General features: G+C 35.9%; 1 protein-coding gene across 1 annotated transcript; it reads left to right on the top strand.

Moving 5' to 3' along the window:
- Positions 1–6,495: 6,495 nt before the first annotated feature.
- On the top strand, positions 6,496–24,819 carry LOC149812407 (myosin-9-like). The gene is made up of 35 exons (XM_089992627.1): positions 6,496–6,587; positions 6,686–6,842; positions 7,113–7,171; positions 7,498–7,657; positions 8,177–8,326; positions 8,437–8,573; positions 8,680–8,826; positions 8,966–9,067; positions 9,156–9,213; positions 9,287–9,388; positions 10,247–10,284; positions 10,483–10,609; positions 10,693–10,863; positions 10,968–11,099; positions 11,212–11,321; positions 11,514–11,574; positions 15,675–15,852; positions 16,051–16,256; positions 16,585–16,704; positions 16,845–16,943; positions 17,115–17,336; positions 18,391–18,530; positions 21,223–21,355; positions 21,577–21,660; positions 21,773–21,943; positions 22,019–22,174; positions 22,291–22,497; positions 22,577–22,720; positions 22,904–22,974; positions 23,074–23,173; positions 23,249–23,305; positions 23,619–23,675; positions 23,770–23,850; positions 23,975–24,057; positions 24,403–24,819. The coding sequence occupies exons 1-35, from the start codon at positions 6,511–6,513 to the stop codon at positions 24,527–24,529; spliced, it is 4,224 nt and encodes a 1,407-aa protein (XP_089848753.1). The 5' UTR covers positions 6,496–6,510; the 3' UTR covers positions 24,530–24,819.
- Positions 24,820–25,544: the final 725 nt, after the last annotated feature.

The raw sequence follows: 25,544 nt of genomic DNA, 5'->3' as shown, positions 1-25,544 counted from the left end.
AAGGTATTAATTATTTTGATACTTTTGCTCCTGTAACCAAAATATTTGCTATTAGAATTCTGATTGCCATGGCTGCCATATATAAGGTTCAAATCCATCAAACGGACGTGAAAACAATCTTTTTTAATGGAGAATTAAATAAAGATATATATAGAGCAACCTAAAGGTTTTATAGTGCTAGGGCAAGAGCGCAAAATTTGCAAACTTGAGAAATCTTTATATGGATTAAAGGAAGCCCCTAAGCAATGGCATGAAAAAATTGATAGTTATCTGGTACATAATGGTTTTAAAATTCATGATGCTGACAAATGTGTCTACAATAAAGTAGATTGTAGCTCAATTATTATTATCTATTTATATGTTGATTATATGCTTATTTTGGGTAACAATAGTAAATGCATAAATTAAATAATTTTTTTTTTATCTTCCTTATTTTGTATGAAAGACTTGGGTGTTGCAGATGTTATTTTAGGAATCAAAATTGTAAGAAATAATAATGGCATTGCATTATGTCAATCATATTATATTGAGAAAATTCTTACAAAGTATGAATATCTTAATAGTTCACCAGCATGCACCCCATATGATCCAAATATGAAATTGAATTCTAATGTTGGTGCAAGTGTTCAACAATTAAAATATGCCAGTGTTGTAGGTAGCCTTATGTATGCAATGAACTACACAAGGCCTGATATTGCCTATGCAATGAGTAAAGTGTGTAGATACATTAATAATCCTGGTTACCAACACTGGAATGCAGTGAACATGATTCTTAGATATCTTAAGCATACTTTAGACTATGGAATTCACTATACCGAGTTTCATGCTATTATTGAAGGGTATAGTGATGCAAGTTGGAATACCGACTTTGAAGATTCCAAGTCTACGAGTGGTTGAGTTTTTACCCTTGGTGGAGGAGCAGTTGCATGGGGGTCTAAGAAACAGACCTATATAACTCATTCTATAATGGAATCTGAGTTTATTGCTTTGACATCTGCTTGCAGAGAAGCTGAATGACTTAAGAATATGCTAGTGAATATTCCACTAGGTGAGAAGCCTATACCTGCTATATCAATATTTTATGATAGTCAATCAACTATATGTAAAGCAGGTAATATGAAATACAATGGGAAGTCTATACATATTAGTCTAAGACACAATTTTATAAGACAAATGATTGATGACAATATTATATCATTGAAATATATGAAGTTATGTCAAAATTTGGCAGACCCATTTACGAAAGGCCTTTCGAGAGATGTCATCAGTAAAACATCGAGGGTAATGAAAATTAAGCCAATTAAGTCATCACCTAAGGATACCCAACCTAGAGTGCTGGAGATCCCACATGCATAGGTTCAATGGGAAACAAATTGGAGAATGATAGTTATTGAGCATATTTATGTAAGCCCATTACTGATGTGTGCTCATGAGCTGTAACTAATGTGAGGGTTGAGCTAATGACTCTTAATGAGTTTGTAGGCCTTAAGGCTAGGGTGTGTGTTACAGTACACCTAGACAATCTCACCTATATGAGTGTAAAAGTGTGAGCTGTTTCTTATGAGAATTGACAATTCTCTAGAGCACTCATGAATCCAGAGAAGCACAAGGCTCTAAATGTGCCAACATGAAATTTACATAATTGAACTTTTGGAAACCTATGTATGATTGAAAAACTCTGTTAACAATATAAGGAGCTATGTTCAAGGTAAGTCCACTTAGCACCTTGGTTAATTTAGGTTTTCTTTCAAAAAGTGGGGGTTAAAGTCTTGCAGACACTCTCATTGAAGCATAAGTTTCTATGCAAGCCAAATATATTTTAAAACTAGTCGGGAATTGTTAGAAAAGTTTTAAAATGAAAATCTTGGTGATTTTGTTTACTACCAAAAGTGGCTTGAAAAAGTTTAGTCCCATATCTAAGAGAGAAAAGTTTTTTAAGAGGTTTAAATAGAGAGTTTGTTATCTATTCTTTACTTTGGTATGCCTTGAGTCCTTAGGTGGTTTGCGGATGTTGTTGCGCATCGTGCAGCAATGAACGCGTCATTCGCGTGCGCACACGTGTGTGCGCAAGGGCGCTTGTAGCGCAATGTGGCATTTTGATGGCGCACTTTGTACTTCGCACGCTCGCAACGGTGCGAGGTGCATATGAGGCGCAAATATCCGTTTTGACTTTTCGGTTTTGTGATATCTGGCCATTTGAATGGTTTTAATAGCATTTATATTGAGTTTATGGCGCTTTGTGACTGTTGGACGGTTTTGGAGGCCTTTGATTAACAATCAAAGGTGTGTGACCGTTCAAGGGCCTTTTCATCCTATTTTCAAACCGTCAGGATTATGGCCATTAATCTCATTTATCTCAAAACATTTTGGCCTGGCTAGTCTATAAATTTCTTCCTTTTCCGTCTTTTGGATCATCAGAATTTTTGACTCTCCAGGTTTCTCCTTTCTTTCTTTTCGGTTTGGCTTGCAGAGTTCATGTGTGGGAGAGGTCATCTGGCGATTGAAGTTCTAAAGATAGCGATCTTAAGAACGTGCCTCTAAGCTTAAGATCTCTTTTCTGAAATCCATTTTATCACAAGGTTGGAATAACAGAAACATGTTGGGCATACTTTGAAATATTGAAACTCACAGGTGTAAGCTTTATGTGATCATTCGGACCCACAAATGTGTTCAACAGGAGTAAGAAATGCACTTTTGAGTGAACGGGTCTGATGTAAAACCATGATTTTGTCAATCATAAAACTTTGACTCATTGCAGACTGTCATAGGCAACAAGCACAATAATCATGGCCTAAACTGCTTATTTGTACCAAATCAAGTCAATTCATGCCCCTTTAGTATCTGAAAACACGATGCAAGACACATTTACCTAATCCAAGTGGGTAATGCTTGTAATCCCACAGAGTTTTACGCTGTCAGGATAGTGATCGTAAGTACATCCACAGAGCCAACGCAACCGAGTCTCTGATCCTGAGAGAGGTTTCTTAGCTTAAATATGAAAAAAGTAGCTAATGCTTGAATCTTGGTAAAGAGTTGCAATTATATTATGAGTTTTTTCTTCTTCTATCATGTACAATCTAAGAAATTGTATATCACCAAGCACGAGCCACTAGAATATGTTTACCGGTGTGTGAATTAGGTATTACTGACTTCTTTTTTCGCTAAACAAACCCAACAGATCATTTTGGTATGGTTCATTGTTAGGAATTGACTATTGGATCATGTATTTTCAATGAAAATATGATTTTTGGATTCTTATATATTTATGAAAATTTTGAACCATTGTTCTTCAAGCCTTAAAAGATCGTGGCATTTGTCATAATAGGACGATCCTGGAGCTTGGAGCTGGTTCCCATAAAACCAAGCATGTAGATTAAAGTCCTAACAAAAACTCGGTTCATACTTCGGTTCACATAGTAAACATATTCTAGTAACCCCCATCAAGCACATCATTTAATTTTTCAAATTTCTATTGCAAAAATGATTCGTAATGAAACAGAAGTCCGATTCGTCAGAGTGCAGGAGAGAACGATCCAACTTCTCGATCAATTTTAACAACAATATTTGGGAAACACAAATGAATACACGAACGAAAGGATCAATGAAAAGTTTAACAAAAAAATTAATATTTTTTTTAGCCAAGAAGGGAGCGGCGCTCCCGCCCGCCCCTTCGTTTGCCGCGAAAACCAACAACCGTTAACGTTGGTCTCTCTCTCTCTATCTCTCAGCATCATCGCCCTTCCTAAACATTCTTGCGAAAGAAAGAAGGAAAGAAGGAGAAAAAAACCCGCCGACTCTCTCTCCCCACCACCAGAATGCTCTCTTCTCTCTCCTCTGTGTCTATCTCCCTCTCTCCTCCCTCCATTCCCATTCCCATTCCCATTGTGTTTCAACACCACCCTGTCACAAAGACAACCATCTCTCTCAGTCTTCTCTTGTACGGTATATTCTCACTGTGGAGGACAAATGCGAATCGCGTATGGGACGTAGCTGCTGTGCCTGCATCGTACGGAGACCGAACGGGGTAATGTCGCAACGCCCACGACGGGAATCCGCGCAGGGTTGCAGGAATTTACGCAATTCTGCCGGAGAAACCGACGCGCGGAATCTCGACGTTGATTCCGCTTCTTCAGATTCCAATTCACAAAATGGAGCGGTTCCCATTTAGATTTTTTAGCTCTTTTTTTTTTGTTTCTTTAGAATTCATTTGTTAGTTTCTTTGATGTTTGATTAGGATTGAGGTGCCCTCAACGTAGACAGATACACATACATACCAAGGTCATCTCTCTCTCTCTCTCTCTCTCTCTCTCTCTTAGGAGGTGTTTGGATGTCCCCACTTATTCAGAAAACTGAGATAAGCTGGGAAATTGGCATTACAATTCAAATTTCCAACTTATCGAGCATTTCAAGATAAATGGATGCATCCAAACACCCCATTAATCGTTTCTTTTTCTTTAATTCAACGTTCTCATTAACAGAGTTTCAATTTGTTATGGTTTCTTTGGGTACAGGGTGCAGGGGCAACATGGACAAGTCACTTACCACTGTAAGCTTCTTTGGTTATTTTTTTAATGTACTGTTCGATTTTTTTTTTTTGGCTTTCTATGATAGTTGTAATCACATTTTATATTTTTGCATAGATGACGAAACTATAAAAAGCAGTTTTAATTAAATTTAGTTTTCTTAACTTATTACGCGAGGATTACCGATGTTTAGATCATGTCGAGAAATAGAATGCCAATTTTTCTCCTGATGCAGCTGTGTTTGGATTAATACATGGCTACTAATTTGCGTAGTTTTTTTTTATAGTGGTTATAATTTTAAGGGATTTCCCTTTCCCTGATTTTAGTGGAGAAACCTTCTGGTTTGAGCTTGAGTATCAAATGCAGCTGGCAATTAGGATGGGTTTATGTACTCTAGAGCTTCTGGATCAGGATTGGCTGCAGTAGCTTCGTGCCCACCCGATTATAGCTGAAACTTTAGAAAATTTTGAGGCATAGACTAGCCAAATAAGAGAAAACAAGTATATATATAATTAATGTTTGTCCCTTTGTCTTATAGCATACATACAGAAACACACAAGTTGTTTTTCTTTTTTTCCCTGAAGGTCCTTTGAGATTTACAAGGAAAAGTTTTCTTATTGGTTTCTTTAAAACTTTTTATACTTCAGGAGACTCCAGTGAATATCATTGTTGGTTCACATGTGTGGATTGAAGACCCAAAGGAAGCTTGGATTGATGGTCAAGTTGTTCAAATAAACGGTGACAATATAACTGTTCAGACCTCTAATGGGTCAACGGTACGTAATTTACTCTCTCTCTCTCTCTCTCTATATATATATATATATATATATATATACACACACACACACACACACACACACACTCACAGAATAAGACAGGACTAGTTCTGATAATTAAAAAAAATGTTGAAGAAATTCAGTTTTTTATTTTTATTTTTCACAAATTAAATGAATTAAGTTTGAAGGATGATTTGAGGAAGTTCTGATAATTAAAAAGAATTTTGAAGAAATTCAATTTTTTTCATTTTTCACGGATTAAGTTTGAAGGATGATTTGGGGGATGACAAGCAAATGATAAAGAAAAAAAGTGGTGGAAATGAAAAGCAAAAAAAAGTATATTACTCATCTTCATATTGACATCTTTCCTGCCAATGATTGTACCCTGTTAGTTAGTCTGTCATAAATGCAGTTCGAGAGAAAATAGGGAGCGGATGGTTGCAATAGCAAAGAATCGGAACACCAATTTTTTTTAGTAGATTTCAATTTTGATTCTCAACAATTTCCTATTTGGTTGTTTAAAAACAGAAAAGCTGAATGAGGGTTGTGGCACCAAAGATAGCCCTATAACAAAGAGTAATGAAAGTTGTCAAGGGGCATAAATGACCAAAAAACCCTGCACAGTGTACACAATGGTTGCTAATTACATTCATGGGATCCTTTTATTTTTCATGCATTGGCTTTGTCAATTCTGACTCTCATTCTCATATTCAAACTATGTAATGTTGGCCAACGTTGTGACTAGTAATGCGTTTAAGTTGCCTTGACTTTCAAGTTAGAGTAATTAGATTACACTATGATATCTATTCGACATTTTTATTACATGTTGATTTCATGTCTAAATCATACAGGTGGTTACACATTTGTCGAAGGCATTCCCAAAGGACATGGAAGCTCCACCTGGTGGAGTTGATGACATGACAAAGCTCTCTTATTTGCACGAGCCTGGAGTTTTGCAAAATTTATCTGCTAGATATGAACTTAATGAAATCTATGTGAGCTATCACCAGTTTAGATTTATATATTGGTTATGTTTTTTTTTAAATTGACATCAGCACATACAAGTCATAACTCAAAGTTCAGTTAATTACGTGCTTGACTGAATCACCTAAAGAGTTTCTGACATTATGCTTCCATGGCAGACTTATACTGGAAGTATTCTGATTGCAATTAATCCATTTCAAAGGCTGCCTCATTTGTATGACACCCACATGATGGAACAGTATAGAGGGGCACCTCTTGGAGACTTGAGTCCTCATGTTTTTGCTGTTGCAGATTCTGCATACAGGTGATCTCAGTTTCTTTCATTGATGCATTGCTGTTTGTTTTTTGTTTCTTTTCATGTTAGATTCAATATCTCTGCTGATAGATGTATTTTAAGTTTAGGGCAATGATGAATGAAGGGAAAAGCAATTCTATTTTGGTTAGTGGAGAAAGTGGTGCTGGTAAAACTGAAACCACAAAAATGCTCATGCGTTATCTTGCTTTTTTGGGCGGACGAGCTGCCACAGAAGGAAGCACAGTAGAACAACAAGTTCTAGAGGTATGATGAGAAGAAATGAATCTGTTGATATATATACTTTTTGGATTTATAACCTGAAGAAACCGCACCCGGCACGAAGATCTGGCCACACTAGCTCAGCCTGCCATACCAACGGTCATCGTGCCGGCAGTGTATGCTTTTTTTAATAACAATTAGAAAAAGAAAATGGATTCTTTCCTTCACTGTTCTTTCCATAAAAAATTAATTGAAGCTTAAAGCAGGTATTTCTTGAGCTTATCTGTGATTTCATTCTAACTAATATGGTTGCAGTCAAATCCAGTGCTTGAAGCATTTGGCAATGCCAAAACTGTGAGAAATAACAATTCAAGGTGATGTGCTGTCTGGCCTTTAGTTTGTAGTCTGTTTATTGAACGCTGACTTGCAGCTTCCTATGGATTAAGAGGTCCTTGCCACATAGTGATTAGAAGTCCTTTTGGACCATGCACTTGAAATGTATTGTTGACTGAACATGGCAATGACATTGATTTGGACAATCAATATGAACAAATGAATGGTCCATAAGGACTTCAAACCAATGGTTTAACATATCAGTGAAGCAAATCTTGGTCTCAAAGTTCATGTTTAGTTACACAATAGTCGTTCATGGGGAATCCAGTGTATTTATCAGCATACAACATTTTATTTTTTGATGCAGTCGATTTGGTAAATTTGTTGAAATACAATTTGACAAGAGTGGAAGAATTTCTGGAGCTGCTATCAGAACATACCTTCTTGAAAGGTCTCGTGTTTGCCAAATTTCAGACCCTGAACGGAACTATCATTGCTTTTACAGACTTTGTGCTGCACCCTCAGAGGTTAGAATTATATCATCCATGGTAATGATCAGTTATAAAACATGCATTGTTTCCTCATAAGGTGCTGGGATTATAGGTTTTCATGACAGAAAAGGTTTTCTGCATCATCTTTAAATCGAGATATTGTGAATCTATCCAGCTTTTGTGGGATGTGTGTGTGTGACAGGTGCATGCAAACATGTGAGCTGTGCTCAAATCAAAATTTTTATAAGTTCTTGGTGTTTTTCACCATCATGTTACATTAACGTAAAGTTTTCTTAATATTTTTTGGAAAGTTGATTTTCTTAAATTTCCATAAATGAATATTTACAATGAAAAATCCAAGTGCAAAAATTTAATTTCACACATGAACTTTTTCCCTTTAAATTTCAGATATACTAATGTAAGTTTGCACTCTATGAATCGTAAGTGATGGTATCTCTAGAATTTCAGATATACTAATGTAAGATTGCACTCTATGATTACAAGTGATCAATACCTTTGGTAATCGATATAAAAATACTTTTGTAAACATTGCAGGTCGTTGAGAAGTATAAGTTGGGGAATCCTAAATCTTTTCATTATCTTAACCAATCTAACTGCTACGAACTCGCTGGTGTAAGTGATGCACATGATTACCTCGCCACAAGGAGAGCTATGGATATTGTTGGGATCAGTGAGAAAGACCAGGTATTGGTGCTTCCAATGAAGAACAAACTGTTGTTTTATGTGAAAGTTTTCATGGAGATAAACTTAGAAAATCAGCTTTATGAAAATCTTCTGATGCAAGTTTTCTCCAGGATGCAATTTTCAGAGTAATTGCAGCCATCCTCCATCTTGGTAATATTGTTTTTGCTAAAGGAAAGGAAATTGATTCTTCAGTTCTGAAAGATGACAATGCTAGGTTTCATCTCAATATGACAGCTGAACTACTGATGTATGCCTCTTATTTATCAAACCTCGTTTGTTTTGATTGCCTCTTGGCTTGTGTTGTCTGTCTATAACACAACCATTTGCTTCATTTTTGTTTATTTCACTTTCAGGTGTGATCCTCAGGCCCTGGAAAATGCATTGTGTAAACGTGTGATGGTAACTCCAGAAGAAGTTATCACGAGGCCTCTTGACCCTCTTGGAGCAGCTATTAGCAGAGATGGTTTAGCCAAGACAATATATTCTCGCTTGTTTGACTGGTATGTTCTACCATGACTTGAAAACTCTTGAACTGATTGTTATCCGCTCTTATTTTTTAAGATGATAAAAATCACTTGCAATCATGCAAGTTATAGTAATTTAGGCATTAGGATAATTGTGTAATGGATGAAACTTCAGGCTGGTGGGCAAGATAAATTTTTCAATCGGGCAAGATCCAAATTCCAAGCACCTGATCGGAGTCCTTGATATCTATGGTTTTGAAAGCTTTAAATTCAACAGGTAACTTAAGTCATCCGATATGCTATTTTATGTGTTGAAACTTGCTTTTTGTGAATATATTGAAACCTTGTTATTCCATGTTCCACAGTTTTGAGCAGTTCTGTATTAATTTTACAAATGAGAAGCTGCAGCAACATTTCAACCAGGTGAATGGGGTTTTGCTTTGTATGCTATTAAATTGACTTTACACTTGAACTGACTTGACTATGAACTATTCAGCATGTATTCAAGATGGAGCAGGAGGAATACAAAAAGGAAGAAATTAATTGGAGTTACATAGAGTTTGTTGATAATCAAGATGTCCTTGACCTAATTGAGAAGGTTTTTTTTTTTTTGCAATTTTCCTTTCATATAAAACTATTGACTGTTTTAATGTGGGATTTACTGCAGAAGGATGTAGTTTGCAATTATGTTTACCTTTCATTTCTGTTAATGTTTTTCCTGTGATATATGTTCATATATTAGGCTGTTAAAAGCTTTTGGAATAAATGTATCTTAAAGGTTTTAATTATTTCAAAGTTTAATAGTCTTAAGACGCTCAGATGATGGATCATAGACAGAACAAACGCACCAAGGGCATAACCTTTGCCATTCTAGATTTCTTATAATTTGCTCTTTACACTTCATTTTAATTATCTCGTCATTCGTATCTCAAATAGCTGATGTAGATTAAAATGCTGAAATTCCACTTAATATTGTAAACATGCTTTAGAAGAAAAAGAAACAACACATCAGAAGAGACTGCTTACCTGAACAATTCAAAAGAAAATAAAGGAGGCCAAATTTATGCCATTCTACTGGATGATGGATTTACAACAATTGCCCAATCAATTTTATTTACCTTTTCTATATTATTGTTTTGAACTGGAAGTTGGATATGGAGTAGGTCTAAATAGGCCTAGTATATGAACACAAACAAACTGAACCTTGGACCTTATGTATAATCTTATGATGTCCGCGACTCCGCTGTTATGTTTCTTTTGTAAAACTAATGAGGGTGCTTCGTCAATTTCTTGATCCTGTTTTTGACCTCTTGTTGCAAAGCTGGTTGATGAATGAATAACTCTGTCGACTTGGTTTGTCCCGCAATTTATAGGATCAAGTTTGTATATATAGCTCTTAAACTAGGTATTACCCTCTTCCCTAGATATACTTTTGACTTCAATTTATCTTTTGCAGAAACCTGGAGGCGTTATAGCCCTTCTGGATGAAGCATGGTATTTTTACTCTTTCTCCACAGTTCCACCTCATTTTCTGTCATTTATAACAGAATTAGTATTAAACTTTTCCTGTACGATTCTTTTGGTAGAAAACTTTAGCCTGTTAGGTGGTCCCAAGTTAGCCTTGATTTTATGGTTGGTCATACAATAAAATTTTCATTATTCCCTTCTTACACTTTGCTTTTCATGTTTCAGCATGTTTCCAAAGTCTACACATGAGACATTTGCTCAGAAGCTCTATCAGACTTTTAAAAACAGTAAACGCTTTGCCAAACCCAAGCTATCACAAACTGATTTTACAATTTCTCACTATGCTGGTGAGGTGAGATTTTGTTGTCTTTAGACCCTCGTAATCAAAGATGTGGCCGCATGTCAAGGGATGCAACTCTTTTAATGTTTTTTCAGGTTACATATCAAGCGGACCAGTTTCTTGACAAAAACAAAGATTATGTGGTAGCTGAGCATCAGGACCTATTGAGTGCTTCCAAATGTCCTTTTGTTGCAGCACTTTTTCCTCCAGTCCCTCAGGAATCAAGCAAAACTTCAAAATTTTCATCTATTGGTTCAAGATTCAAGGTTCCACTTCTCCTTATATGATACATTTTGGAGGATTTGAAAAACTGTCCATCTTTTCATTTATGAACATTTGAAAGCATATAGCTGTTGTATTCTTTGTGCAGTTGCAATTGCAGTCCCTGATGGAGACTCTAAACTCAACAGAACCACATTACATCCGCTGTGTGAAGCCAAACAATCTTCTGAAACCTACTATCTTTGAAAATTCTAATATCATCCAACAATTACGTTGTGGCGTGAGTACTTTTGGAACTAATTGTACCTTATTCATGATTTAAGTGTAACGGGATCATGTTTTCCTTCATTATGGGAACTAGTACATCAATACTCATTGGAGTTGCTGTGCAGGGTGTTCTAGAAGCAATTAGAATCAGTTGTGCTGGATATCCTACTCGTCGAACATTCTATGAATTTTTTCACCGGTTTGGATTTCTTGCTCCAGAAGTATTGGAAGGAAAGTGAGTATTCCATATCAGTTTGCATTTAACAGTCTCTCTCTCTCTATGTATACACACACACACACACCCATATATATATATATATATATATATATATATATATATATATATATATATAGAGAGAGAGAGAGAGAGAGAGAGAGAGAGAGAGAGAGAGAGATTCTCTGTTCTAATGTCTGCAGTTTCATACAGCTATGATGAAAAAATTGCTTGTCAGAAGCTTCTGCAGAAGAAGGGGTTAAAAGGGTTTCAGGTATTCTTTTACCTGTTTATTTTCAAGTCTGTGCTTGCAAACAATTGCACATTTTTTCATGACATTCATGAAACTATAACTATGGGAGAACATCTGTATTGTTTTCATGAACATGGACATTGTACACAAGCACTATTACAAGTCCAATAAAGAACAAAACAAAAGCACTAAAGCAGTACACAAGCACAAAGTGCACATACAAGACCTCAAAGAGTCAAAACAATAACACAAGAATATAAAGAATATAATCTTTATTGAGTAGAATGCTTAGAAAAAAAAATTAGGAAGAATGAGTCAAGTAGTCCCTATTTATACACAAGGGGAAACAAAGGCAAGAAGCCTTGAGAGCTCCCATAGAGTCGTTGGGAGATCCCAATGACTCTATGGTTAAATACCACAAATCCCCTCAAAACCAATGCAATTACAAAAAAATATAAAAATAAAAATAATTATAAAAATATCCCTATAGGACAGACCTAGATATAAAGGGTTAAAAAACTAAAATGCCCCGGATGGGCATTACTTATTACAACGATATATATATATTTTAACACCCCCTCAAACTTACGGTGTAAACACCGAAATTTTGAAAAAACAAAAACGGGAAGGATCCAAGTCTTCAAAGATAATCTTCACCAAATGCCTACATTGGCTATCTCCATCTTCATGATGCATCAAAAATATAATTTCTTTTTCAACCCATAGCATCTTTAAGAACATGCAGAGAGAAAAAAAAAATATTTCAACTACACAAAGGATGATATCCTAACCAAATAGTTATTAAACGGGAAATGATTTAACCTGATAGTTAAAAAATAGATATAAAATGCATGCATTTAGTTTCAAAACAAATATATATTTTGAATAAGAATAACACTGATTAATTCATATGTATATATATATATATATATATATATGAAACAAGGATGGTTAAGTTCCTCCACAAAACATAGAGATACTATAAACTTAAAACAATTTTAAAAATGAATCAGATATGCACCTTAAGCAATAATTTTAAGATTTTAGAAACATTAGTAATAATTCAAGCAAGGTACACCAACCATTAAGGAAAACACAATGTATATACTTCAAAATTAACTTTTAAGAATTTTTCTTGTTTAGATAATTACAGCAACATATTTTTCATAAATTCTGAACATGGTATTATTTTGATTACTAAAAATAAAAAAGCAAGCACATACTAGGAACAAAATATCAATAAGACATAAATAATTTTGCAATAATCTCTCAAAAGCTTGGGTAAACATTTCAAATAGGATACCATTGATTACACTAAGCAAAATGCAACAATATGTATATGTAAGATCTCAAAGGAGTTTATAATAAACGAGGAATTAATTCATACAAAGCATGTAAGACAACCAATATTGAACAAATCTTAATATACTCAACATCATGTTTTGACTGCTAATGTACATAAGCTGCATATGTTCATTGTATAGAGGGTACTTTTGTCTTTTTACCCATTCTTAAAAGTAATAGAAAAGGAAGGGGCCAGGTCATGACCCCTAATCCCTCTTCTTTCTCTGCATTTCCTCTCCTTTCTCCTCTGATTCTCCTCTCTTATTTTCTTCCTTTTCCCTCTTTTATTTTCTGGGTTCTTGATGCATGAAGATGTAAACCTGGGCAGGAAACAAGTATCTATATTACATGTTGCTGACAATATGTACCTAGGAAACTACCACTTTGAGCATTAAATTCTTGAGGGATCGAAAGCAACCATAATGATAAATATTATGAAGTTGTTGAGACATTAAGAAGTTGCATTAGAGGGTGTATTATAGTGATGTCTTTATGGCTAGAAAATGATCTGAAACTGTATGATAATCCTAGTTGCTAGAGCAGGAATCAGAATTGAGTACAGAAATCGGAAGGAAGCAGTCATCCAATTTTTTTAGAGCATTCGGGAAGCGATAAGCCGAAGTGGGAGAAGAAAGTAGGGAGCGTTATGGGAATCATTTAGGAAGCGATATAGAAAAATGTGTGAGCATAAGGATCAGGATTCCTGAGAGAATTGGGATTCTCAGTCTTGGAAATTGTGATTCTTCATGTAAAGGAATCAGGATTTCATCTCATGAGAATTGGGGTTCCTAAAAGAATTGGGATTCCCAGTCATGTGAATCAGGATTCTCATGACTAGGAACCGGAATTCTCTTGTCATGGGAACCAGGATTCCATCCCGTCACTAGGAATTGCAATTCCTTACCAATTCCCATTCCGCTTGCTGTGGACTGCAGTTCCCATGTAGCATGAGAGATTCTGGTGACTATGATGATAATCAATCTTTATGCCTGGCATGTTCATGGTAGCAACACCAGTGGATTTTGCCAAAAGATAACAAAGCCAAGTAGCATAGTTTGTGTTCCATCTATGCATTAGATGTCAAAGGTATGTCCTATTTTTTTTTCTCCCATGTCCCGGAGAAAACAAAAGCACTATTTTTGAGGGTAAACCCATCAGGTCAATAATGGACAAGATAATTACCCCTTATTTGACAACTAAATCTTGTTTCAAGTATTAAATTGTACTTACAAAATCTGTGTTTTTGAAATGTTACTGATATACATCATGTGTATTGGGCTGTCAATGAGTTCAATTTGGTGTGGCTTTGGAGCCATGTATAGTTGGGTATGGATTTGAGTCTAGCTGAAGTTGGATCAGACAGACATATGTGGATCTGAAAAAAGCATGAAGGTGCATATATGTGTTCGATCAAGATAGATTACAAAAAATTTTTGGTGGTTAATGGTTTCTTAAATGACGATCATGTCTTGGATTGAATGTTTATTTGTACCTATTGTTTGTTCTCTGTCCAATTTGCTTGGATCAGGAGTTCAACATGATTCATGTTGAAACACTAACCCAATTTTGTGTAGGCGTATCCAAGTCAGTCAGTTTCTAATTGGTTGTCTTTATTAAATTGATATCCAGAGTGAATGATAGGGGTCAGATTTATCCATGAAGACTGGGTATCTTAATTGGATCTGACCAGTTGACTGCTGCAACATAGTTCAGTAGTGTCATTTTTGTATTTAGTTCTTGGTGTTAAATTAGCTTATTCTCAAATCAGTGTTGTAAATATCATGTTTTTTGGGTTTTCTGATACGATATATGGTGTGCATCTTATGATACACCCCTGTATCTTACTAAATGCCCTGATACGGGGCATATCTTATGATATGCAGTCAGTGTAATTTAAGTTGCACTGATTCTGATTTTTTTTTTTTGAAACATATAAGGCCCCTTATCCCCAAGGGGGTTTGGCATAATGGGGTGGGGCCATGGCGACTAGACGGATGGTCAAGGTTTGACATGGGTGTCTCTTCTCTGCGCAAGCAGACGCCCAACATAGACCCTGAGGGCAGGCGGTCCTAGCCTCAGAGTTTTATGCCGTCGGCACAATGACCTAGGTATGGCAGGCTGAGCCAGCACAACCAGGGCTTCATGCCGGTTGCAGTTTTTCTGGGTCATAAATAAAAAAAAATATAAATCCCTTAGGGCCAATTCATACTCATTCCTAAAGACCTTGAGAGTGATATAAGAATGAGTGTGATTTCTCGCAAGAAAAAGAATAAAATGATGATGATAATCATGATTGACATTATCTAGTTTGTTTTTATTTGAATTTTAAAAAACTAATTTATGTAAAATTTTAAATATTGAAAAACACTTTGTGATTTTGTTATTTTTTATGTAAACACACTATTATGAATCTTGTGATTAGCTTTGTTTAGTTGTTTAATATGCATATTATGTTCGATGTCTTATGCAACTCATAATTGTTTGATATGTGATATTATGGTTTTATCCTGTGCAATTCATCATTGTTTATTGTGTTATGAAATTTTTATGATATGATATTTAACTTATTTTGGGTTTGGCCTATACGGGTTAGGATATGCTTTTTACAACCTTGTTGCAAATCCACAACTTCTATTTTGGCTTACCTTTACATGCTTTTCTATAAGCAGTTTTTTTTGAAGATCCATTACTGCATTGTGTTGTGAGTCATTTGTTTAAAATGGTCACTCTGAAGATCTTTTCATTTACAATTTGGCTTCTGTTAATGCCTTTTGTAGATAGGTAAAACAAAGGTATTCTTAAGGGCTGGCCAAATGGCTGAGTTAGATGCACGTAGGGCTGAGGTCCTTAATAATGCAGCGAAAACTATTCAACACCAAATACGGACACATATTGCTCGGAAGCAGTTTATTGCACTACGGAAAGCTACCATCATTATTCAGTCCATTTGGAGAGGTTAGTCTGGGAATCTGTTGACTGCATGAAACATGCATTATACTTGTTTTCACCATTTCTACATCCAGTGAGTTAATATATTTTTGGATTCTCTGTGGTTACTGTACTAAATCTTCACATAGCATTTGTTGGTTGTCAGTGCATGTTCATTATTTCTACATGTATTGAATTTTATTTTTACGTACTGATGTACTACAGGAAAATTGGCTTGCAAGTTGTATGAACACATGCGCAAGGAAGCTGCTGCTATGAAAATTCAGAAGAACATAAGGAGGCACTTAGCTAGGTCAGCTTACATGCGACAGAAATTTTCTGCAGTTGTTCTGCAAACTGGTTTGAGGGCAATGGCTGCTCGTGATGAATATCGACTCAGGAAGAGAACCAAAGCTACAAGAATTATACAGGTTCTAACCTGATCATTGTTTCCACCAATGTAAGAATCGTCTTGGGCCTTGAATCGATTTTCAAAACGATTCAGGGAATCAGGCAATTCTGATTCAGGGCTGAATCGTTTTGAATCACCCAACTTTCAACCACAGAAATGCACATCAAAAAAATATTAGAAAACTTTTTTTTGACCATTTTCAGTTTTTTTGAAAATTAGCCAGTTCAAGTCAGTTTTATATCGTTTTCCTGCCGATACGATATGTATCGAGTGATTCAGGCCAATACCGCCATCAATAATGGCCTTTATACACTGGAAATTGCTTTACTTACACGATATGGTTCCAGGCACAATGGCGTTGTCATAGGGATTACTCATATTATAGAAGGCTAAAGAGGGCAGCGATCGTTTCCCAGTGTGGCTGGAGAGGAAGAGTTGCAAGAAGAGAACTCCGAAAGCTCAGAATGGTCAGTGCCAGTTATATTCCATCTATTTTAATATAATTATGATCATATCAAAGTAGGATAGGAATGTCTATTTCACTAGCTAGGAATGTTTGGTATTCCTTATAGTAATTTCATATGCCATGTTTCTGAGTTTTATCCAGGCCTCGAGAGAAACTGGTGCACTTAGAGAAGCCAAGGACAAGCTTGAAAAACAAGTGGAAGAGCTTACATGGCGTTTGCAATTGGAAAAACGCTTGAGGGTAAGACGATTGAATCTCTGTATCATAGAAATTCCAATGTTGTATCACTGGTCCATCATGTTTCCTTTTCTGTTTTTCCCTCAGTTTTTTTTGGAGGTTGATTGTATAGAATTTTATTAGCTGAAATGTACATAATGTTCATTTCATGGATTAGAAAATTCTTGCTTTCAGGCTGACTTGGAGGAGTCAAAGGCACAGGATATAGCAAAACTTCAGGCCTCTTTGCAGGCTATGCAAAATAAAATAGATGAGGCCAATGCTATGCTTGTGAAAGAACAGGAAGTTGCACGCAAGGCCATTGAAGAGGCACCTCCAGTAATTAAAGAAACACAAGTTCTTGTTGAGGACACTAAAAAGATTGAATCCCTGACAGCTGAAGTGGATGACCTGAAGGTACATGCTTGACTCCAAGTTGGATCATTATTTCTTAGTATATTGCTGTTTGATTTATCAATATTATCTTTTTCCTGGATGACGAGAATGCAGCCTGTATGCCTGATTCATGGAAATCTGAATAGCAGAACAAATTTACATTTCAACTAGTTAAGATGTTGTGTCATTCATATTGTCTCAGAAGACTTTTCGTGTATTTTCAGTTGTCTATCTGATTATTTGGATCTGCACGATAAGATGCAGATTTTTACATCTGATGAATGCCAAAGGTGCAGATAGGGATGACCCGAATCAGAATCCAATTAGACGGATTCGGTAGCCAAATTTGGATCTGATTAATAATCAGATTCCGTTCTGTATTGAGTTTTGCCTTTGAACCCGAATCCGAATCTGACTAAAACCCGAACTCCATTAAGTGTAAATATTGGGTTTTAAGCTAGTCGAAACCGAATCCCTGAATCCTAATTTGAGTAAGATCTGAATCCGACTAAAACTTGAACCAGATTAAGTGTAAATATCAGGTTTTAAGCTAGCAGATCCTGATTCCATTTTATCTTATTCCATCCGACTCCAAATTCAATTAGGTTGGACTCGGTAATGCCTATGTCTGAACTGAGTTGAACCATTACATCCCTAGGTGCAGAGTTTTTCTCACAATCTAAGCACCTAGCTTATGTATTCTAAGAAATAAGTTTTAGTGCATGCAACCTTTTGCAATGCATAGGATAGATCTTTCACCTTTTCTTTTTTGTGTCATGCATTTACATCCATGCATTGGTAGGGTGTCTTTATATATTTTGTGTTTTATAGGTTTGAAAATTTGAGGCTGCCTCTACTTTTCTGTTTTAAGTCAGGTCATGCTCATATTTTGTTTATGAATGGGCCCAAATTAGCCATTGGGAAACAGATATATGTTTGCATGTAAATGGTGTATTTTTGCATAAACGATGGCCATATAATTTGAAACGTCACTGCTTGCTGAACATGTTCATTGAAAGATTACTTGTATTTGAAAAGATCCTAATGTACACAAGTATTATTATGACTTTGACAGGCATCACTGCAATCTGAGAAAGAAAGGGCTGATGATGCTGAGAGGAGATATGCTGAAGCACAAGAAATTAGTGAAAAAAGACAAAAGAAATTAGAAGAAAGTGAAGTAAAAGTTCACCAGCTTCAGGAATCCTTGCACAGGTTTTTGTAATTTCTTGAGAAGTTAGTCAAGCTAATAGCATTTAAAGCTTCTTTCTATACTTGCCTTCTAAATTCATTTCTCTGGCAACTTTTACTCAATCTCCATTCTTTTATTGACTTTATCCCTTTGTCTTTGCATCTAGCTTGCTTGCATAGTGGCAAACTTAATATAATGGAGAAACTCTCGAGTCTAAACCCACTATGGCATCACGGGTTTCTATGCATATTCTGAGCCTGTTGGTTTTTTAGTTTTCCTTCAATATCTAAGTTCTTCATGCAAACCAACACTAGAAAGCATCCAAAATATAAAAGAAGTTAATTTTTTTTTCTGAAAACAGATCAAGCTTTCATCAGGGAATGTTTGATGGTTTCTCTATGGTAGAGTGAAAAAAGATCGTATGATGACAATATCTAATATGCATATTGAGTAAGGCAATGAACCATCATGATTCAGTTTGTGGTTTCATCTCTCATGTTCCATAATGTAACTGAGTATTTTGTTGTATAAATATGAGTGGCAGCACAATTTAAATTTAGGTTTTATAGGCCATTTATATTCCAAATGTATTTTGGTAAAAGGACTTGCACATGTGTTCTGTACTCACTTTTTAGCCTTAAACTCTTGCTTACTATAATGAATCTTGACTAGAAATGTGCTGTATTTAGGATAACCTCTTTTGCTTACTCACATGGCATGGTATAAGAGCAGCTAGAAATTGCTAGGGCAATTCTTTCCCTTCGCTCTCAGATCCTTAATCATATCTTCCTTTTTCAATATCTCTTATTTTCAAGGTTGTAAGTAGCATATCGTTACTCGTATCGGTCGGACCCAAAGAGTTAGATATGTATCGTAAAAACTCATAATTTTTTAATAAAAAAATTTCAAAAATTCTAAAAAATCAAGAAAAATCAAGAAAAATCAAGAAAAATCAGAAAAAATTAGCAAAATTCTAAAAAAAATCATAACACATGAAACAATAATGATTTGCACAAAATACAACTATAAAATCACATATGAAGCATTTATGTCTCTATGAGCTGCATAAGACATCATCAATTTTTAACTAATATAGATAATATTGCATGTATATATCACAAGAATAATGCAAAATATTAAATATCTTGCAATGAAGAATATGCCACACGACTCATACTTTCATATTACATAAACAAAAACAAAATAACCAAGTTTATGAACACTTAAGTAACCAAGTAATTTGAAAATATAACCTCAATCATCATCATCATCATTATCTTTTTCTTCTCCCCCGTCTTCAACATCCTCCCAGGGTTGCACATACCCCATTTTTGCCTCACTCATTTCTTTTCTTGTCTTTTTTCTCTTAGAGCAGTGAGTAATTGTTGGCACTGCCATTTCACGGCATCCGGCAAATCCCTTGACATGTAGGAGGCAACATTGTGATGTGTCTTGGCTAAATGATGCTTTAACCGAGAGATACCACCCGAAACAATATGATAACAATAGTTGCACTTGATTTTCAATCGTTTTTCACTCACTACTTGAGTGCCCCATTACCATGCCGGATCATTTGATGCCATCTTTTTCCAAAAAAATTTAATGAGAAGTAAGAATACGGATTTGTTACCTGATTCCACTCCCTTGAGTGAAAAAAAGATGAAAATGCATTCTTACGTGAGAAATTTGTAAAAGCCTTCTCCCTTGCGCATGAATCGGTTTCCAAATCGCTCTCATGCTTTTTAGGCTGCGTGGGTTCTCCTCTAAAGGCCTTTACACAAATGAGAGAATCGGCCCTAGGGAGGTCTTTAAAACTCAAAATTAAAAAAGTCGTGTTTCAACCCTTTTAATGTGCACCAGACACGTATTGCACAATACACCCTGTATTGTATGATACAATCAATACATATATAATACACACTCATATCACAATACGAGTGTGTATCGTATCGATTTAGGCCATAGTTACGACACGTATCGTACCATATCGTACGATGCGGTACAATACTTACAACATTGCTTATTCTATTTCTTTCCTCCAAGACTAAATTGAATTCTTTTGTTTTCTACGTTAATGTTCTGTTAGTAGTGTTTTTTTTTCTCTTCTTCCCGCTTCATTTCCTCTTATTGATTTTATTTTGGCACCAGTTATAAGAAAAAAGCAAACCAATTCTTTTTGTTTCAGCCAATTTCTTTAGTGCTAAATCCTGCTTCACAGTTAAAGTTGCAGTGAAACGTATGAACAAGTGTGGATTTGTTGCAAATTAACTCATCATTCTTCAAATGCGTCTCTATCTGAAATATTTAGTATAAATTGAATGAACAAACATGAGCAAGTTTTCCAGTGTCAATATATTTGTAAAGTAAAATGATGTGCTTGTGATACATCGGTTAGGAGACTCTCTCTCTCTCTCTCTCAAATCACCAAAAATAATTTTTGTGGTATTGAAGGAAATAACTTTCTCTATTTTGGAAACCAGAGATTTTAATGGATAATGTTATTCAGTTAAACAACCCTTCCTGACATATTCTAAAGGGAGCACTAATATGGACTTGCCATGATTTTATCCCCTGAAACTTTGTCCACATATAAATCTCCACTATTCTACTTTACAACTATAATGTTTAACATGAAAGTGCATTCATGTTCTTTATTATGTTTTGCTTTGAGAGTTGCTCTCTTCTCTGATGATTTGCTATGATTTTGTAAATCAGGCTTGAGGAAAAAATATCCAACTTGGAGTCGGAAAATCAGGTCTTCCGTCAGCAGGCTTTGTCTATTGCACCAAATAAGCTTCTCTCAGGGCGATCTAGATCAATTATTCAGGTAAGGAAAACACTGGATTTTGTTTCTAAAATTTCAGCCAACTTGCTGTACTGAAAAGCCCTTATTTACACTTGCAGAGGAGTCCTGAGAATGGTCACATTTTGAGTGGTGATCCAAAGGCATCTATCGTAAGTTGATCTCTCTTCTCCAAGGAGATAACTTGTGTTCTCTTGCCTCTAACTCTTTCTTTTCTGAGTCATTCTTCATAATGTGTCTTAGTTTCATGGCATCAATGATCTCAGGATTCACATAGTGCTGCATCAGGCCAACTGGATGCTTCTGAAGTAGAGGACAAGCCACAGAAATCACTTAATGAGAGACAGCAGGTAATATTTTTATTTTCCATTATTCGAGTTGTTTCACATGTATGTTTCTACTGGCTGAATTTGGTCATCAGTTGTTCCAAAGAAATTAATTTACTGCACATACCATCTTCAGGAGAATCAGGAATTGTTAATTAAGTGTATCTCCGAAGACTTGGGCTTCACTGGAAGCAGGCCAGTTGGTGCTTGCATTATATACAAATCCCTTCTGCAGTGGAGGTCATTTGAAGTTGAGAGAACCAGTGTGTTTGACCGTATTATTACGAAAATTGGTCAAGCAATTGAGGTATGTCCTGTATATTCTGTCAAAGATCTTGATGATTTGTGCATTTGTTCCTAAATTTGGTACCAATTATTGAAGCCCCAGGACAACAATGATGTGTTATCCTATTGGCTGTCCAATGCATCCACTTTGTTGTTACTACTTCAACGTACACTAAAAGCAAGCGGGGCAGCTGGCATGGCTCCACAACGACGTCGATCATCATCAGCTACTTTGTTTGGTAGGATGACTCAAGTAAGACACAAGTTTTTCGCCTTATTAATTCTACATACCCATACTGCAGTTTGCTTCTGTACTCTTCTTAAAGGTCAGGGATTTATTAATTTTCTTGTTTTGATGGCTTTATTCAGAGTTTCCGGGGGTTACCACAGGGAACTAATCTTTCATTTATAAATGGGACTGTGATCAGTGGAGGAGATTCCTTGCGGCAAGTTGAAGCCAAATACCCTGCTTTATTATTCAAGCAGCAACTTACAGCATATGTAGAAAAGATATATGGCATGATACGTGATAATCTGAAGAAAGAAATATCCCCTTTGCTTGGTTTGTGTATTCAGGTAAGCTAATATTTTGGTTTACATGATCTCTTGCTTGTGTTCCTTAATTGTGAGTTTATGTATAAAATTGCCCATTCAGGCACCCAGGACATCTCGTGCAAGTCTAGTGAAGGGATCTTCTCGTTCTCTTGCAAATTCTGCTGCTCAACAAGCTTTAATTGCTCATTGGCAAGGGATAGTGAAAGCCCTTGGCAATTGTTTGAACACATTGAAAGCCAATCATGTAAGCAAAGACACCATTTTTTCTTTTCTTTGCCAAGATTTCGTCTAACATTATTCCTGATGTCTATGAAGCTGAAACTAGCATGCTGTCAAGTCAACTAATTGAAATTATGAGTAGAAAACTGGAAACACTGACTGGTAATATCTATTTGATGTTATGGATCCTTCTGTCTGTTTAACTCAGGTACCTCCATTTTTAGTGAGGAAGGTTTTTACACAGATATTCTCCTTTATCAATGTACAGCTGTTCAACAGGCAAGAATCCGATCACTTTGTCCAGCTTGAAAGGTTAAGGGATCAATCCTAGTTTCTACACAAAGTTGTTTCCTCCACTAACTTTCGTTTTTCATGCAGCCTTCTGTTAAGGCGTGAGTGTTGCTCATTTAGTAATGGAGAATATGTTAAAGCAGGATTGGCTGAACTGGAGCATTGGTGCTACACAGCTACTGATGAAGTATTTCCACCTCTGTTTAATATCATATTCCACAGTTCTTGATTTTTCAATTGCCTGAATTGATTTTCATTGCAGTATGCAGGTTCAGCATGGGATGAGTTGAAGCATATCAGACAGGCAATTGGTTTTCTGGTAATTATTTGTCCTGTGTGTGTGTGTGTGTGTGTGTGTGCGTGCAGATGCATGTGCATGCATATTAGAGGGGGAGGAATGATCTAAGTTTAATCCCATTACATTGTAAAGAGATCAAATTGATCTGTGGCATTTTAAGCTGGGATAAACATGGTGGAGCATCCACTTATACTATCATATTCTCTTGGGATATTCCCGTCTTTCTGACTGTGGATGTTAGTAAAGCAAAATAATCAATTGTAGGGGAAATGTTAATCATGTTGTGCTCTGACAAGCCCAGGGACTTATTCGTGACATGGTTTACCTCATTCAGGTTATACATCAGAAGCCGAAGAAAACACTTGATGAAATAAGTCATGATCTTTGTCCTGTGAGTGGTTCCTCTCTAAAGTGCACGTGCAAGTGATTCTAAGAAACTTCATTAACTGTTACCTTTGTCTGTGTTTGTTTCCCATTGCTTTCAGGTGCTCAGTATACAACAGCTATACAGGATCAGTACTATGTACTGGGATGACAAGTATGGCACACACAGTTTGTCCTCGGATGTAAGTTATATTGAATGCCATTACTCAAAACTAGGTTAGGATCCACAATGTTGTAATGTTTGTGGTGATCATGGTCCTACTTATGTGTGGATGATTTTCTGCTTTGGTGACTTCCTTATCGCAGGTTATTTCTAACATGAGGGTCCTGATGACTGAGGATTCAAACAATGCTGTGAGCAATTCTTTCTTGTTGGATGATGATTCCAGGTCAGTGATATAACTGTGAACAGTTACAATCATTTTCCTAGAATATCTAGGTACTCTTCACTAGTTAATAAGCCTGAACAAGTATGGGTGCTAATAAGGGCCTGCAAGCCCTGTATCCCAGGCACATGATTCTACTTTGTCATTGACTGCATTAAAAACTGGATGAAGCAAACTGGGTCTATAAGAAACTAGAATCCACCCATGCCATTCTTTCTGGCAGATCCCTCATAGTCACATTCCTAGGTGTCTCAAGGCATCTTGAAGTCTTAACCAAATTGTTTATGCTATGTCATGGGCCATAGTTCCTGACTCCCAGAAATTGCAATTTCTTGTTTATGGTTGCAGCATTCCCTTCTCAGTGGATGACATTTCGAAGTCGATGGCACAGATAGATATTTCAGATATTGAGCCTCCACAGTTGCTTCGTGAGAACTCAGGTTTCGCCTTCTTGTTACCACCACGTACAGAGTAGTCTTCTTCTCTCAGCCTCACCTGTGGATCATTCAGTCTACATGCACCAAGAGCTCTCTTAGTTGATATAGGCACAAGATTTCTTCAAGCATCATTCTTTTAATCATTTATTCTGTTGCCTTGGAAAGAGTAAGGCTATTCTTTTTAGCTCTCCTGGGGGGTGTACAGCAGGAACCAGAATTCCCAAAGGAGCTGGAATTCTCCAAGGGGGGCTTGGCTTGCTCCCCTAGTATGTCATGCATTGCAGCAGATATGTTTCAGTTTTCTTCCTCCTGTTGTAATAATTTTTCTGTTTCGACTTTTTATAACAGCATATTAGTGAATACAGAAGCACGTTATCAACCAAGTTGTTTTAAGAAATTTGAGTAATATTTAACCCTTGTTGAAGGTGTTATCCCACCTTTCTAGACAAGTAGCTAAACTGTATCCCAATAAAAAAAAGTACCAAGCAAAAGAATTGGTGGAATTGTGGAAAAAGTTGAAAAAATAAGCCTCACACTTTTACTCAATTTAGCCCAACTTTCCCAAAATAAACTGGGATATTGCAATATACTGCGTGATGCAAATTCCCAATTTATCCCACTTTTCTGGAAATGTGGCTGATTCCATCTAGTTAACTGCCCTCTTTTCTCACTTCTTTTGTTCACATCTTAGCAAATGAAAAAGAATAGGGAAATTTTTAAAAGCACGTCTTTACTTTTGGCAATAATAAAAGACACACCTAAATTTTTGATATTGTTAATAAACGCCTAAAGTTAGAGAAATGTGCAGCTTCTAGACCATTTATCCCCCAGACTCGTTTAAAAAACATATTTGTATGTATTTTTTGCTTAATCCAAACCTGTAGATGTGTTATAATTGTTTATTCATTAAAAACCATGCTTTGTATTGAATCAATTTAACAATAATTTTTTATTTTTAGTTGATAAAGTTTTTGTGCAATATGAATTGCTGATTTTTTTTTTAGTTAAAAAAACATCTAAACATGAAAAATGTTTAAACTAAACTAATACATG

Source organism: Nuphar pumila, chromosome 17 (assembly GCF_984573655.1).
Source record: "Nuphar pumila chromosome 17, dmNupPumi1.hap1.1, whole genome shotgun sequence".
NCBI lineage: Eukaryota > Viridiplantae > Streptophyta > Magnoliopsida > Nymphaeales > Nymphaeaceae > Nuphar > Nuphar pumila.
Note: the sequence above shows the minus strand (reverse complement) of the source record. Positions and strands in the feature narration are given on the sequence as shown.